The 18,223-nt window shown below is 36.2% G+C and overlaps 1 protein-coding gene across 2 annotated transcripts in view; it reads left to right on the forward strand.

Annotated features, from left to right (window-relative positions):
* The first annotated feature begins 10,117 nt into the window (after positions 1–10,117).
* TOP2B (DNA topoisomerase II beta) overlaps positions 10,118–18,223 on the forward strand; it is a 57,211-nt gene continuing 49,105 nt past the window's right edge. Inside the window, exon 1 of one of the 2 annotated variants that reach the window (XM_039836735.1) lies at positions 10,118–10,832. In XM_039836735.1, the coding sequence (XP_039692669.1) occupies positions 10,773–10,832 (60 nt within the window). In that variant the 5' untranslated portion in view covers positions 10,118–10,772. The remainder of the gene's footprint in view (positions 10,833–18,223) is intronic. The other variant, XM_039836734.1, reaches the window with a different exon arrangement.

The raw sequence follows: 18,223 nt of genomic DNA on the forward strand, positions 1-18,223 counted from the left end.
AAAGAATGCCACTTATTGGTCATGTTTCTCAAATTACTACTTTTACATTTGAATAATGGGAAGAGTAAAAGAATCACAGATATACTTAGCTATCAAATCCAAATACCTTACATTTTAGGATGAAGACTAGAGATCCAGAGAAACTATACTTTGAAACGAATGATTTAACAAATAAAACCTATAAAATTGAGGCCAGGGAGTTAAAAGCAGCTGTGAAAAACATTATTTGAGGTTACTTACTGAAGACAATTGAACAAATAAGAAATATAATGTGAAAAAGTGAAGGTGGGAGAAAGCTTAATTAAAAAGCAGGAATTGTGCAGTATGATAAATTCCTGAGATAAATTCATGACTAAGGTAATGGCAAAACACTTCATGCTTTTACTCTTTTGTATTATCAGATGTCCATAATCAAGTGAAGTAATCATTATGTGGTTGTCAGAGACCCTCTGGGACAGGTCAGCTCAGCTATTATGGAGATTACTTCATCATGGGTAATATAAGAAAGCAGTGAATTTATGGATGATGTGTTCAGGGAGACAGATTTTAAAATGACAGCCTATAAATGGTGGTTGCCTGGAATTAATATTAGAATCGTTGGGAATTTTTTGTTCTTAGAACTCCATTAGCTGTTACTCTTCATATTCTACATCAAAATGTTCATCAGAAGGAAACTTCTCATTTTACAGGTGAGAATTAAAGAACAAAGTATAAGCAGAGAATCAATAGAAACATACCCTCTGTTAAGCTCTCAAGGTCTTGGTTCATTGTTTAACCAGAGGTCCCATAATCCCCAACAAATTTAAGGCCAATACTATAAAGGAGGCATTACCTGTTAGTAAGAAGGACACAAGAATAAACCTGACTCACTTTATCTCATTTTTCTAGTAGTAAAAGAGTATATTGTAGTATACAATTTAGCTTAATTTCTAAGACTTGGTCTCTGATTTCCTTTTCTGTGAAAATGAGACAATAATAATAATACAGCAAACAGAATAGGAAGCTTCTAATGTAATCATGATACTCCACTGCTTAAAAATCCTTCACTGGTTTTTCATGGACATTTTAGGACCAATGATAAAAGTCCCTAACATGACCCAATATACCCTGCTTGATCTGACTTTGGCCACTTGCCTTCTCTCACTTTCTCAACTATACCAACCTGCCTGAGAGTTTCAAACATGCTATTGCCAGTCTTGAATGTTAATTCATACTCCATCCTCAGAACTTAACATATACTTTTAGGAAAGGCTTCCCTTATCCCCATACCTCATTATGTTTTTCCCGCCACTGATCATGTTATTAACATCTTTCACACACTTTCATAGAGGCATGCTCTATGCCTCTAGTTTATGCCTATAACTGTATATAATAGGTGCTTAATTTACATATTTGTGAAATGAAATAATGGTTGATTTAAATACTTAGTATATAGTAAGTAATCAATATTGATAGCTATATTAATTTTGAATTTGTTTCTCTATCCTCTTGCTTGATTTGCTTTACCAATTGCTTGGGGTTACAAGATGTCTACCCAACATTGGGGATGAAATCTGCAGTTTGAGGGACTAGTGGTATGTTACTACACACAATAGGAGCTTGATACATGTCTGTACTCTTTAATGATAATGACAGCAAAGCTGTCTGGCCCATAAAGATCTAGAACACTGACCTTGGATCTACTACCAACATAAACTAGCTTAGCCTCAGGGCACATTATTATAGTTAAATATATTAACTGTGGTGATACTACATTAACTATCCATTTAAACAATTTGTAAATTTTTCTGTTTAGTTTAAATGTTTATTATAAATGACTTGTTCTGCTATAGGCACCTTTAGAAAGAACAGTTTTAACTCCTAGTTCTGTCAGAAGAAGCCGAAGGATGTTTGTCAGAGCTAAGATATCTTTAATTTTTATTTATTTTACTCTCAACAAGTAGTGATATTCACTGTTCCAATTATCTCTCTTAGGTTGGTCTCTAAAACAACCTGCTGGGTAGTAAAATTATAGTAGATCTGGAAAGGAGATTGAAATGACAAACTCTGGAGGAGACAGAACTGGGTTCATATCTTACTTTTACTACCTACAGCAATGGGACCTGAGGCAGATCAAGATTCCTACCCTCAGTTTTCTCATCTGTAAAACACAGTTTATAAAAAATAACACCAAGCTGTTTAGTGAATCCCTTTTACGTTGTTGAAAATAACAACATAAATATCCTTCTATACCAGTGGTTCTTGGTGCTAGGAGGGAATGATTTTGTCCCTAAGGGGACAAAATATCTGGATACATTGTTGTTTGTCACAATAGGAATGGATGAATAGGTGAGTTGGGAAGAGGTGTACGCTACTGGATTAGTGGGTAGAGGCCAGGAATGCTGGTAAACATCCCACGATACATAGGACAGGTCTTTAAAGAATGTTTCAGTCCAAAAAGTCAATAATGTTCCTGGTTGAGTGCCCATTTATAGTGAATTGGTTAAATAACCACTGCAGTCATTAAAAGAATGAGATAAATCTATGGACAGACATAAAAGATTTCCAGGAGATATAGTTAAAGTAAGTAAAGCAAGTCACAGAGATGTATTTATAATATGATCCCCTTAATTGCTGACTTCTCTTTAGTATGCACGTGTATGTGTTGGAAGTCTGAAGGACACATACCAACTTGTTAATCAGTGACATTTATGGGGAAAATACATGTTAAGGAATGTTTGCATTTCTTATTGGACACACTTTTTATTGAGTTTTTATAACCAGAAGGCATTCCATTTACAATCTGGAAAACTTTTGAAAAATTCTTAACTTATACATTTCTTGTGGGGATTAAAGTAGATAATGCAAGTAAAATGTTAGCACAGTGCCAAAATATAGTGTCAATAAATAGTAGTTATGATTATTATTCATATTTGGAAAATTCTATTTATTTCTTTTTGGAAATAGAGGAAGTTAGTTCAGGAAGTGAAGGTATGTAGTTATATATAGTAATTAAAAGATTTCCTTAATGATCTTTCAGAGCTTCAGGTGTGGTAGCATTCTTTTTATCACTTAAGTTTCATTTCATGCTTACTGAAAGAATTTTTTAATATCATTTTTGTGCACACATAAAAAGGAAAACGTGAAATAAATTGGTAATGGTATTCCTACTACTTCACATTCAGGGTATGAATCTTCCAAATCACTGATCAACTCAGAGATATCAATGATCTCATCTTTCCACACTCTCATTTTTATTTCTTCAAGTGTGGGTGATACAGCATTTTTAAAAGTAAACTTTTAAAGCATATTATTCATATAGAAAAATTTTAAATTCAAAAGTATACAGCTGGATGAATTTTCAAAATGAACATAAGCATGTATTCATCACCTCGTTCAAAAAAATAGAAATTATCAGCACCCAGAATCTTCCTCCTGCAGGTAACCACATCCTGACTTTTAACATCATAGGTTAGTTTTGCCTGTTTCTAAGTTTTATATAAAGGGGATCATACAGTATATATTCTTTTCTGTTTGACTTCTTTAGCTTAACATTATATTTATGAAACTCATACTTGTTAGGTGTAGTAGATCATTCATTTTCATTGCTGAACAGTGTTCCACTCTGTATGTACAGTATATTCATTCTATCCTAGACGAACGGGCATTTGGTTTCTAGTTCGGGTCTATAACAATAGTGTTGCTATGTGTATTCTTAGGTATGTCTTTTGGTACATATGTGTTTCTATTTGTATAAACCTAGGATGGTTTATACAAACCTAGGACATTTTTGGCTCATATAATACATGAATGTTTAGCTTTAGTAGATACTATTAAATAATTGTTCAAAGTGCTATTACTAAGCTACATACTACCAGCGGTCTATGAGAGTTCTGTTGCTCCACATCCTCACCAACAGTTGGTATTTTAATTTTAGCCATTCTGGTGGGATAGAACTCATTTTTAAATTTTAAATAACTTAACTAGAGCTTAGTGTTTCCTTTTTAAAAAGTATATATTTTTGCAGATTTACAAAAGGAATAGAAATGTAATCATCAGTTGTTAATAGATTATCTGAGTGGTAAAATTATGTGTCATTTTGTTCTTTGCTTCATATTTATTTATACTTTCTAAACTTATAAAACAAACACATGTTATAAAATAAATAATATAAAAAGTAGCAGTATTTCCCAAAGTCTTTTCATTAAAGTATACATTTCAAGGATGTCAATAGATATTTCTGAAAATAGAATTTCAAGGCTAAATAAGTTAGACTTGTTTACTGCAGGGTTGCTGAAAAGACAAAAATGCTATTGTGTTTTATAAACTCCTTATACATAGGTACTATACAAGAGTGTGCTTGGTTTAGGGACTTAGAATTTCCAAAATACCCATTTATACCTCAAGGAATTAGTATTCTAAGAAACATTATTTGCAAAGTGCTGGAATGGGAGGTGCAAAATCGTAATGCATAAAAATAGATTACAAAAGGCAAATAATCCTTATAATAGATGGAGTGTCCACAGACAAGTCTTCCCTATGACTAAATAATTTGGGATTTTTTTATGCTGCTTTAAGTATCTTCTACTATGAATTTGAAGTTATCCAAAAATGTGAATTCAAGAGTCCAATCCCAAGGTACTTCTGTGTTTTTCCTCCTACATTTGAAAGTTAGCTCTTTGAGAGTCTTCTATAATTTTAACACCGAATTTAGATTACAAGATTTACAATCTTGTGTATGGAGAGATGTCACAGGACCCAGAGGTATTTTTTTCTTTGATGATCCTTTGTCTTCAAAAAGTAACTCATTTTGTAACAAAGTAAGGCATAGCAAATTTAAGCTGGTTTCAAAGAGAATTTCTAGCCATTCAAATTGTAGATACATGTCATCATAGTTTAACAATAAAATTTAATCACCAAAGGATTTTACAGAGGGCCAAAATTATTCACCAGTATCGCCAAGTTCTTAACACATTGCCAAATATGCTATATTGCCAAGTATGTTAGCCAACTTGTCATTGTGACAAATGGGTGTGGTTTGGAGTAAGAGAGACTTGAGTTGGAATTTCAGTTCTACCAAGTACTCAGCTCTGTGACTTTCTAAGATTTTTTGTTTCCTTGACTGTGAAATAAGAATGATAACACTTTTCTTAGGGTTGTTGAGAGTTAATTAAGCTAATAGGTATGAAAGAGAAAGTGCCTGCCCAGTACTATCCCAAACAGATAGCAGGGTTCTCAGTAAATGGGGGTTTCCTTCTTCATAAAATGAAGAATAATAATTGAGAAAGCTACAGCTTGCTCTTCTCTTTCTATTGTCAGAATGTGTTTGCTTTCTCCAGTCAGTTTCACATGATTCAATGATTTTGTTATCTCTTTGCCCCCAACCTTAATTCTTTCTCCTGGTACCATAACTTCTCTTCATTTCCTCTTCATGTCATGGTGTTCTTGATTTCTAAAGAGGAACAATGCTTTAACCAATTCTTGATAATCAATTAACTGTTAAAGTTTAAGGTACTTTTATACTTTCTGGTATTCAGCCAAGAACATTTGAAGAAATAAGACTTAGGGATTCTGGCCAAGTTTCAGCACCATCACGGGTGGTAGATGAGCTCTTTCACTATGAGGGACTTTGGATATGTCTCAAGTTTATTCCTTGAGCAATTATTTATTAAACTCTTATGTGACAGGTGATTTCTAGGATCAGCTAACACCATGTAGTATACCATTTACTGAACAGAATGGTCTTGTTCTTTCACTTTTCTCAAACGCCATTTAAACCAGAGATATATTCCTTGATGAATCAGCATTCTTGGACCTTCTGATCTTTCCACATTCAGACAGCCCTCTCAAAGAAGAAAGCTTATAGACAAAGATAGTTATATAAGATATCTGGGCTAATCTGTGCTTAACTGTTCCGAATATAGGAACAATTGCTTTTTTGTTGTTAATTGGCACACTAAAAGATGGTACCTTTTCAAGGTTCTGATTTTTAACTTGTCACCTTAGATAACCTGCAGATACCTTTTTGATCTGTTCCAGAAACACCTTTAACTTGAAGTCTTTACATCTTATATTCTTCTTTTGTAAAATATTTCTCACACTTCTTGCCCCACCCCCGTTAATTTTTTTAATATACTGCAGAATGAAAACAACTTAGCAACTCAAGCTTTAAAGTTTCCAGCTTTTCTGAAATGGAAATAGTTTAGTTGGGAAAGTCACTACTATCTCATGTCTTTAGATCCGAGTCTCATAAACCTATTTAATAACTGAATCAGATTTCTCTGATTAATTAGAAATTTCAAATACAATTTAGCAATTCACATGCTAGGATCACATAATATTCTATTGGTGATGGTTAGGTGAATGATGGCATCTAGTGTCTCCTAAAGCTGGGTTTTCTTACAACAAAATGCTTCTTCGAAAGTTCAAAACTAATATTAGGCCCTTTCGAAAGCCACAAATAGCCTTTTTAACTGAGGCACATGCTAATTATATTCTCCATGTTATGTAATTCAGTATAGTTAAAAATCCAGAGTTATTGCTGATCCACATCATCTAAAATGTTCCTTCTGTCTGTACGAGTAATTAGAAACTTTATCAGAGGATCGGCATTGATTGGCCAAAACCAATTAAAATAAAATTCTCCAAACCAAAAGATGTCAAATAAAACAAACATCTCACCCATACTTATCATAGGTAGAAACTGAACAACTTTAGCCTTTATGCCTCCCCTGTGGTGATAATACTCAGGAATGTGGTGGTGATTGATGTCTTCGGACATCCATAAACACTTGTTTCCTTTGGTGCTTAAGTATCTTTTTAAAGTAAAAATATACTATACTTACAGTATAGTTAGAGCAATTAAATAGTCTCAAAAATCAAAGTCAATAATCTATTATAATATTAAATATAGAAATGCTGAAGCCCAAAAAGCTACATTGATGGTAGTTTTCTTCCCTACCTTGAGCTCACTTCTAAAGAAATATAACAAACTAAATTGCATTGAAGACATTTAATAGTCATTACCTGGAGTATATTACCATTTATTGAGTTTACTGTAGGACAGTTTTTCTTCTTATTTTTCTTCTTATTTTTAGCCTAGCAACTATGCAGGTATTAAGGATCCATAAAAACTAACAGTGAGAGAGAGAGGTAAAGTTACAGCCATTGAATTTTGACTCCAAATATTATCTTATTTAAATGCTCACTAGAATAAAGATTAGTTCCCCAGCCCCCTAGGTGAATCTCAATGTTGGAACAATACATGATTTAAGTGGAAACTCTATTGAAACTTTGCCAGGCACCTAGAAATATAATTTTGGGTTACTATCTTCTTAGACAATTTATTTTTATTGATTAAATTATATGCTGTGTATAAAGTACAATAATAGGTGTGACTCATCAGGTTAACTATTAAATAGGAAATGAATATAAAATTGCTTTTCAGCTTAAAAGATTAGCTCAAAACTATATAAGATAAGTTGTAAACTCAACACGGAGATCTCATTTCATGATTTTTGAACTCCTAGGTCCTGGGTACCTAACACATAGTCGGCATGCTAAATACCTTTTTTGATTAGTACAATAGGGAAACATTAGATCTAAAAATAAAAATTCTAAAGTTGTTAGGATAAGCCCCCATGGAAACTACTCAGAAAGCTTCATCACATAAAGACCTTTATTTTTACAGTTTATAGAATTGACTTTGATTTGTACAATTTTTCATTTCAGCTGCTGTTTGCTAATGGGTGGAAAGTAAGTCTTTAAATATACACATATGGATAAAATAGTATTCCAAACAAGACAAATCAGATATAGAGCTTTTTAATGCAGCAATTATTGCTATAATTACTCTGTAAATAAAAAATGATTTGACAAAACCCCAGAAGGGAAAGCTGTGCTCAAGTTAGGTACAACCAATTTTATCATAAAGATATGTTCAGTCTGCTGCACACAGTTAAAAAGATCAAGACCTACATTTTTTCAGGAGCTGAGATACTATTTTTTTTTTTTTTGGTAGGGATATAATATTCATTAGTTACAAAAGAAAAATAATAGTACAGAAATCTGGAAAATTCCACCTTAAGAGCTACTTTTGTTCTCGATACCTTTTTCCATTTATTAAGATTCTTTGCTTTGAACTGGGCATTTGCCTATAAGTATATTCAACAGCTTTTTTATTTGTGATTCTTTTAGGAGTCAATATTTTCATAAGAATAAAACCAGTTATATTTACTAGAGTGTCTTCTATTTAGAAAGCTAAAAGACTCAGTGGCTCATCTAAGAGGCCAGTGAAAAGATGAACAAGATTTTCATTGATTAACCTATTTGACGTCGAATATGTTTTGTTCATTTCAAAATGAGGCTGAGCAGCTTTGAAAAAATGAAGTTTAAAAAAAGAGAAAGCTATATATTTTATAGCTTGACTTCTACTTAATGTATATTTATTTTTTAAAAAACCTCAGTCTTTAAAATTACTTACTCCCTTTTCAAACTTATAAAATAAGAGTACTTTGAAGATGTAAAATCACAAGTAAGTACAAGAACAAAAATCCTCATTTTAATGAGGCGCAAACAAAGGCTCAGGGAAGTTCAATAACAGGCACAGATACTTAGTTTGGTCAGGTTCAGAGCCCAGATTAGAACGTGGTCTGTCTTGATATACGAGCTTGCACCTCAAGTTCAAGGTAAAGAAAGGCTTCGCTGTTCTGAACCAAAGTTCCAAATATGCCAAAATTACATGGCCACTAGGGAGCTAATTAAGAAAAACGATGTTTAAATTGTTTCCATGTTTGAGAGTTCCCCACCCCTCTGGACTCAGAAGGCAGTTGAAAGATGTGACCTGAGACATTTTTGTTTTCCCTTGAGAGGAAATGCACAGTTGAAAGAGAAGTTCACAAACACCTTTTCACAAAGCAGCAATACTGTTTTTATCTTTTTAAAAAGCTCTCATCACAACTATTTGGTGATGCTACATGCCCTCAAGTACCCATTTTGGTGACAGTTAACTCCCTTTTAGTCTGTCTCACAGATCACAGTATAAATGACTTGAAATCAGGGGCCCTATTTTTATTAGGAATCCATCGCAGAGCCTGGCACAGGATGGCGGAGTGTGTGCCCAATAAATACTTGTTGAATGGAATTACATTGAAAAGCAGAATGAAGTAAAGCCATCTTCCATCTGCCAAAGACTTTGGTGCAGCTGTATGGGTAATTTTCGTTCTTAGAAAGCTTTAATGCGAATGAAATTATTTTTTAGTGTACATTTAAAATTTAACCGAAAACAATTTTAAAAAGTAAACATGCCCTCTTAGAGGAAAGAGGCATAGTTCTGGACAGATGAGAAAGAAAAGTGACATCGACATTTTCGCAATGTTCAGAGAAGAAAGGTCAACAAAGAGTAGAAACAGAACCCTCAACCCAACCTGCATTCTTTCCCTAGAATGTTCTCTGTGTGTCTCTTATCATTTAAGTTCTTTAAATGCAGCTTTCTTGAAACTGACCGTATCCTTGTGGGGAGGGGGGTGGAGGAGAGGAGAGGGAAGGAGATGGAGGAGGGGAAGTTCTGAGCAAAGGATTCTTTCGGCAGCAGCGTCCACTTGGGGCCTTGGGGAGGCCCAGGTCACAGGACGCTCCCTGCACCAGTGATCTACAACGTCTTGCCTGTGGTTTGTAACCGCTCTTTAAAAATACTTTCCCTTTGGGACGGTCCCCAGCTTCTTCCTGCTCCCCACCCCCCCCAGCCCCCTCCGCCCGTACCAGGCCCTACCCTGCCAAGCGGTCCCCGGCAAAGAAATGCCTCGGCTTCGAGGGCAGGTCTTAGAGTAAACAGCATGCTTGGAGGATTACAATCGACCGGAGGCGAATTCGACCCTTTCCCTTTGCCGCCCTCAAATGACCCTTGACAGAAGCCCCTGATGTCCCTTCAAATGGAAAAACCACACACACACATACTCACACACACACACACATACACACAAACACAAACAAAAAACCCAAGTCTTCCCTTCGGTTGCTACCCGCAATGACGTTTCCCCCTTGGGTCCCGCCCCTCAAGGGGCTTGGAATTTTCGGATTGGCCGAGAGGCTGCGGCGACAATGCCCCGATTGGGCGACGAGGCGCTGACTGACAGCGGGGGCGGCCGCCGCGCCTTCTCTCCCTAGTGTGCGAATGTGTGTGTGCGGTGTTATGCCGGACAAGAGGGAGGCGACCGCGGCAGCGGAGGCTCTGTTTATTGTCCCTCTCGGTGTGTGGATGTGAGGAAGTCGGGGCTGCAGCGCAGCGGAGCAAGGCAGCCTTTGAGGCGGCGGTGGTGGTGGCGGCGGCGGCGGGCGGCGACTCTGGCACCCGGAGCAGCCGGCCTTCGCGGATCGTGAAGAAGGACAAGGCGCCTCTGCGTCCCCGCCACGTCCGGACGCCCGGGGCTCCCTGGCCGTGTTTGTTCTCACACCCCCGAACCTCGGCCTCGCTTGCTGAGGCTCCGCAGACGGGCGAGGAGGCTCCGCCGCTGGCCTCCTCCCGCTTCCTCCTTCACCTCTTCCTGAGCGGCCGCGCTAGGCCCGGCCCGGGCGACGCGGCCGCCGCGCCTCGAGTTTGAGGGCGGCGGGTGGTGCGGCCTCCTCAGTGGGCTAGACCGGGCGTCCGCCCCGGGTCTCGGCGATGGGGCGCTGGGGGCGGCGCCGCTAGGAGCACGGCGAGCGGAGCGTTCGGTGCGGAGCAGCGGGCCGGGCGGCCAGCAGGGAGGCAGCAGCGGCGGCCGGGGCCTCGGGGCCTGTGAGCGGAGGCACCCACCATGGCCAAGGCGGGCGGCGGCGGCGCGGGAGCCGGCGGCAACGGGGCACTGACCTGGGTGGTGAGTGGCGGACGCCTGGGGGGTGGGGGTCCGGCCGCGGCATTGTTCCCGGCCCGCTGCGGGGCAGGAATTCCGCCGGGCCGACTGGGTGTGGGGGTGGGGAGAAGGAGAAAGAGAGGGAAATCCGGTTCTCGGAGCGGGCGCCCCGTCGGGGTTCTTCCAGCAGAACCCCCAGCTCCCCGCCCCTTTTCTTTCTTCTCTTTACCGCGGTAGAGGCTCCGGCTGCAGGAGCGTAATGTACACTCGAAACTTTGGGGGACAAACCATGGACATGACATGGAGCCCCCGGTTGGTCTTTTTTCCTGTTTCCCGGACTCTTACAGGGCAGTCGGGAATGAGATGATGGGTATGGCAATAATGCATGTGTGTCTCTGTGGGTTAGCGCTTTCTCCAAATATGGCTTAAGAAATTCCCGAGAAAGGTGTGTGTGTATTGAAAATGTAACCACTTCGGATTCTCTGATGTCTCAAAGACGAACGGATTTGGTGGGCGATAGGTCTACAGCAAATTTAACTTGAGCTCGGAAAGTCTCATTCAATTGAAAGCGCATTCGAATGGCAGTTTCACAGCAGTTAATATACTCTAGATTGTCCATCTGTCCGGGCGGGATTGTTAGAAGAAGCGCTCACCTGCGTCAGCATCGCAGATGAAACGGGGTGGGGGCTGAACGGAGAGTGTTGAAGAGGTGACTGAAGTGATTTGTCCCGGAGTTAAAGGATTTCAGCGCCCAGTTCCTGCTGAGAAGTAGAAGAGGGAAGACCTAGAGGGATCCAATTCCCACGGCAGATCGATAATTCATTGGCGTTTCACTTGCTCAGCATCGAGTTCAGACCAGGGTCATTTCCTACACACAAAAAGCCCAGCTCAGGCAAGTGACTAGGTATTCAGGAGAAAAAATAAAAAGCGTTACGTTTTATAGGGACTTTTGATAGATCCTTCCCTTTTCTGAAACACCCAGGGAAACTTTCATATTGACCTTTTTATTAAGTCTTCAATTTCCTTTTGCTTGGGTGAAATTTAGGTGAGTTGAGTCGCCCTTTTGCTGTGTTGATAAGTACTCCCTGTAAAAAGCATGTTGCTGATAGCAGGAAAATATTTTAAACATTTATGTTTTTGTGCCAAGGTGCTTTGCAAAACAACTTGCCTGGCTCTTATGTTGAATCTCTAGGACATTTGTTAGTGGTCCATGTGGACATTTCCGGGGGTGAGGAGGAGGAAATGTATAACCTCAAAAGGATGATTTTTTAAAATTGATGGCCTTTACCCGTTACTAAAATCAAACTTCTGAAAATGGAGTTAGTTTGCCACATGGTTCTCATTCACTATTTGGAAGTGTTGAGGCCTGATCAGTGTTTTCTCTGAGGACTTGTGATTCTATAATGATAAGCATGTTGCGCCAAGATTGAATTGGTTTGCTTTAACATTCAATGGCAATATTTTAACTTACTGTTATTTAACTTTGTCGGTAATTAAATGACCACTTTTTCTTTCAAATTCAATAGGAAACTTTCATTTATATAAGAAATTTTGTGAAACTTAAGAGGGTCTTATTTAATATCAGAAAATTTCATTTGAAACTAAAATTGATTTATTCATTAAATACTTTTTGTTATAAAACTATATGGGAAATGTAGTAAAATAAGGAGAAAGTCACTTAGTCTTTTATTTATAGATTATATTCTCTTGTCGAATTAGCTTATTAAAAAATTACCCCATAAGTCCACTTTAAGATATGATGCTTCTTTAAACGTTAAATCAGATTATCTGAACATCTTTATGTCTATAATATACACCATTTATCATAGACTAGTTTAATTTTATGGAAGACAATAGAGGTGATTATGAGCATGGACTTTGATGTGAGATTGAGGTAGAGTCATATTCTGTCTCCAACACATGTAGTCAATGCGACTTTGCACAAGGGACCTAATCTTTCTAAGCCTGTGTTCTTATCTGTAAAGTAAGGTCACATTGAAAATTAAGTGAAATGATATCTGTAGCACAGTGCTGGGCTTACCAAACCTTTGTTTTTATTGGTGACGTTCAAGAAATGCACACTCAGAATAATCAAATTGCCTTACATAAAATATCTTTAAGCCAGGGCGAAAGCAGATCATTAACTTGGAAAGAGTTCAGGAGTTTGTTGCAGTGGTCATCTATTTCTGAAGGGTAACTTTGCTTTATTGAAACTGATGTTATATTGCCACCTGCTTGTGGGCAACAGGAAAAATTAAAAATGTAATTTGTCCCCGATATCATTATTCTTTTAGGGGTGGGTGAGTAATGCTGTCGTGAGTCGCTGGTATTAACTTCTATTGGGATGCATGCCAGCATGTAGTGTTAACGTTGTCACTACATGAAAGTTTACATTACAATGCCTGAAATCACAAAGCAAAGTGGTTTAAGATTGACATTAACTTCTCCTTTTAAGTGTATTTGGTTTGTGTTGGATTCGCAGTACTAAAATTTTTTAAAAAGTGAAAAATATAAATATAGTAAAACTATTTTGAGTTAAAATTGACAGCAGCTATGAAGAGTTCTTTGAAGGAAGTAGAGTTTCTTGAATTAACTTTTAGCTTATAAAACTTTAATTCATTTCACTCGTCTTTTATTGTCTTCAAGTGGTTGTAAAAAATAAATTTGTGAAATTATTAGAATACAGTTAATCACTATCTAAATATCAATCTTTTCTCCCAGTAATACTCTAATTTGGTTGATTTAAAAAAATACTGTAATAGAAAATATCAAGCAGTGTCCAGAAAAGTATAAGTAATCTCCTTCTATCAAGTTTCAACGGTTATCAACTCAAGGTCACCCACCTTTCCCCTTCTCATTATTCTGAAGCAAAGTAAATCCTTGAATTATATCACTTCATCTCTAAATGTTTCAGTTTTTATTTCTAAAAATGTATCTTTTTAATAAATATAAAACTGCAATTAACATTGTAGTATTTTAAAGTAAAACAATGAAACGACATTTTTTTCAACTGAATATTTTTAATCCAGGAAACGACTGTATATTTAATATTGTTTAAAGATTAGTATTAAGAACCTTGCTTTAGTGGCTTATTGTTGCAAGTCTAAACTGCTCAATCAGATTTTCAAGCCAATTATTTCATAAATTATGTGCCCTCCCAATTGCAATATATTTCCTGTAATCCTCATAGTTAGATTTCTCTCTTCATGGTCTCCTGCAGGTCATGTTCATTTTTGTCACTTTGCCTTTGTATGCTAATGTTCTGTCAGGAATGTCTCTTCTCTTTACCAGTCTAAATCTTAATTACTCTTCAAGGTTAGTTTAGAGTTTCACCAACCTTTTATCCTCCAGTTTGTACTCACCTTTTTCTGTTACTCTTATGGATCATAAAACATAAATCTTTTTTTTTTTAATGTAACTTCCATGGGTGATAATTTTGTTTTAACAATTAGATTATAAATTCTTGAAGTCAGAGGCCCTGTATTTTACTTGTTTGTATCCTTTATAGTGTTTAGTAAAGAGCTGGATACATAATCCAGCTCTGGTTATTGTTAACAATTTGGATAAAGTACTAACTTCCTGACAATTCTTCTGTTATCATAAGGTCAGTGGTCAGGTAGCACTGTTCTTTAGATACATTCTCAAATAACAAAATATCAGTATTTAGAAAGTTTTTTTTAAACTGTTAACTTTTCTGAATAGAAGTGTGTTTACTTGTATGTTTCAGATCTGTTCAATACCTTGGTGGTGGCAACAGTTGTATTTTACTAAGTATTTTTTTTAATAGGCCTCTTTTTTAAAAATCAATACAAATAGGACCCATTTTAAAGTAAAGGTGAGATCAGTATAATTCTTATTTGAAGAGAAAGAAACAGGAGCATAGAGATTAGGTAACAAACTGGACATAGCTGAGGCAAAGGTGAGATTTAAACCTGGCTTATGTTCTTAACCATCATTTATACTGCCCTACAATTTGAAAATATTAAAAACCAGAAAAAACTCATCTTTTATACCCTGATGTAACAGGATAAATAAAGCCTTCTGGGATATACCTATATCTCTTTCTACTAACCTTTTGTGTTCATGCAAAAAGTTAGAGAGTACATTTCCTTTTCAAGGTATATACATTTAGTGTAAAGCTCTTTAAGGCTATGGGCTATAAAATCAGATCATCTGGTTTCATAATTCACCTTCTTTAAGCACTGGCTTTGTTAGCTTTGGGAAAATGCTTAGCCTCTCCAGACCTCAGTTTCCTCATCTGTAAGAAGTGAATTATAATAATGTGTCTTGCTTTATGGAGCTGTTAGGAGAATTAATTGAGATTATGCATATAATTCCCACAATGCTTGACATATAGTAAACTCTCAGATGGATGTACATACACACACGTTTTCCTTTTTTTTAAATCCAGTGATAAGTATTTTCATTTCTTTTGTCCCAGAGAAAGAGTATTTTTTTAGATTGAGCAATAATCACGACAATGTCTAGCATAACATCCATCACCACATAGTTACAATTTTTTTCTTGTGATGAGAACTTTTAAGATCTACTCTCTTAGCAACTTTAAAATATACAATATAGTATTGAATTGTAGTCACTGTGCTGTACATTATACCTCCTTATTTATTTATTTCATAACTGTACCTTTTGACAACCTTCACCCTTCTTCCCCTCCCCTACCTCTGTCAACTACCAGTCTGTTCTTTGTATCTATGAGTTAGTTAGGTTTTGTTGTTTTGTTTTCAGATTCCTCACATAGTGAGATCACATTGTATCTGCCTTTCTCAGACTTATTTCACTTAGCATAATGACCCCAAGTTTCATCTATATTGTCACAAATGGCAAGATTTTCTTCTTTTTATGGCTGAATAATATTTCTCTGTGTGTCTGTTACATATATTTTTTATCCTTTTATCTATTGATGGGCAACTTAGGTTGCTTTCATGTCTTGGCTATTATAAATAGTGCTGCAGTGAGCATGGAGGTGCATACATCTTTTTTGAGTCAGTGTTTTTGTTTTCTTCAGGTAAATACCCAGAAGTGAAGTCACTGGATCATATGGTAGTTCTATTTTTAATTTTTTGAAGACTCTCTATACTGTTTTTTATAATAGCTGCACCAATCTACATTCCCAGCAAGAGTACATACGGATTCTCTTTTCACCACATCTTCACCAACACTATTTCTTGTCTTATTGATAATAGCCTTCTAACAGTTGTGAGGTGATATTTCATTGTGGTTTTAATTTGCATATTTCTATCTCTGATGATTAGTGATTTTGAGCACCTTTTCGTGTTCTTGTTGGCCATCTAGATGTCTTTGGAAAATATCTATTCACATTCTCTACCCATTTTTTAAATGGAGTTGTCTGGGTTTTTTTGCTGTTGCGTTGTATGAGTTCTTTATGTATTTTGGATATTAACCTCTTTACAGTTACATGATTTGTAAATATTTTCTCCCATTTGGTAGGTTGCCCTTTCATTTTGTTGTTCATTTCCTTTGCTGTGCATATGCTTTTAGTTTGATGTAATCTCACTTGTTTATTTTTGCTTTTGTTGCCTTTGCTTTTGTTGCCAAATCCTAAAAATCATCACTAAGATGCATGTCAAGAAGCTTACAGCCTGTGTTTTCTTCTAGGAGTTTTATGGTTTCAGGTCTTATATTCATGCCAATCCATTTTGAGTTGATTTTTGTTTAATTTCTGTCAAAAAGTGCCACTGAGATTTTGTTAGGGATTGTATTGAATCTGTAGATTGCTTTGGATTGTATGGACATTTTAACAATATTAATGCTTCCAATCCATGGGCACGAACTATCTTTCCATTTATTTTTAGGTATTTTATTATTTTTGATGCAGTTATAACTTAGATTGTTTTCTTAATGTCTTTCTGATTGTTATTGGTGTACAGAAACACAACATTTTTTGTGTATTGAGTTTGTATTCTGCAACTTTGTTGAATCTGTTTATTAGTTCTAATAGTGTTTTTGGTGGACTTTTTATAGTTTCCTATATATAATATGTCATCTGCAAATAGTGACAGTTTTACTTCTTCCTTTCAGATTTGGATGCTTTTTGGAGGAAGATTTTTTTCTATAGTGGACATTTTAGCATTTCTCTTGATCTTAAGTATCACTCATTTTTTTCCATCTTCCCTTGTTCTCCTTATTTTGGGAGAGGAGAACAAATCTGGGGGAGCATAGATGGAAGACAAACTGTTGGGTTTTGTTTTTCATTAATGGTGGGCACATAACTTGGCCCTGTATTTTTATGTAGGTGAAATATGGCTAAAACAAACATCAAGCATGGTAGCCTTGAGGGAAAAAAGAAGGGGAAGAGATGTTACAAAGTGTAATGTGAAGTCTGAGGGGATCTTATAGAAGATAGGAGAAGAGGCTTGTTGCTCAAGCTTTTGCCTGGTGATGGTGAGATTTTTGTGCTGATTATGTGAATGGCTGGCTCAGTTCCTTTTTAGCACCAATTGGCAGTCCATCCCTTTTCCCCTCTTTGGCAGCAGTTCATTTTCCCACAGAAAAACAGGAACTGTGGGCGATCGCCCCAAATTGCTATATCGTAGGTGACAACTCTGTGTAAGAAGAATCTTTCTTTTTCACAAAATGATCTTGGTACATACCCATTCTAAAATGAGTTTGTTTTACTGGAGTGTTTTTTTTTATTGGTGCTTGAGAAATATTTTTTTCATCTGTTGATGAAGAAATATTCATAAAGGTTGAATCTTAGATAAGTATGAAATCTGTATTCTTTTACTAGGAGTTAGCAGTATTGCAAAAGTGCTATAAAATAGATTAATATTTTAAAATAGATTTTACATATTATTTTGATGCTTTTATTGTAATTTGAAAATCCCCAGTAATGCATTGGCAGCCAATTTTTGAACTTTAGAAAAAGTCAATTATGGTATCATATGCATAGAATATAAAGAATATAATTAAAACACACAGAATATAATTAAAACAAGTTTTTTAGATATGTGAAGGATATTTATCTTAATATGAGATTATTCTATATTTCACTGTTTTTAGTTCTATGCAGGAATGCAAATGTTCCCCCAATTTCTTAGATTCCAGTATAATTAGGTGCTGGAATTATTTATTACTATAAATAGTTGGATAATTTGACCACATAATGAGCAAAATATATTCCAAATAAACTTAAATGACAAGTTTTCAACTTTCATCAAACCTTAAAGTTGATTCAGAATGCTCTTGGTAATTTATTATTTTAAGAGCATATTGTTAATTTTTTTAGTCAATATGAAATGCTTAGTGTTATTACTATAGTATATCATTACTATGAACATATAAGAATAAGAAAAGGTTAAATCATTTTGAATCAAAAGAACCCTTTTCAATATTTAAAATGAGCATAATTCTCTTAGCCTACAGGTATCAAAACC

This window comes from Pteropus medius, unplaced genomic scaffold, assembly GCF_902729225.1.
Source record: "Pteropus medius unplaced genomic scaffold, Ma_sr-lr_union100, whole genome shotgun sequence".
Taxonomy (NCBI): domain Eukaryota; kingdom Metazoa; phylum Chordata; class Mammalia; order Chiroptera; family Pteropodidae; genus Pteropus; species Pteropus medius.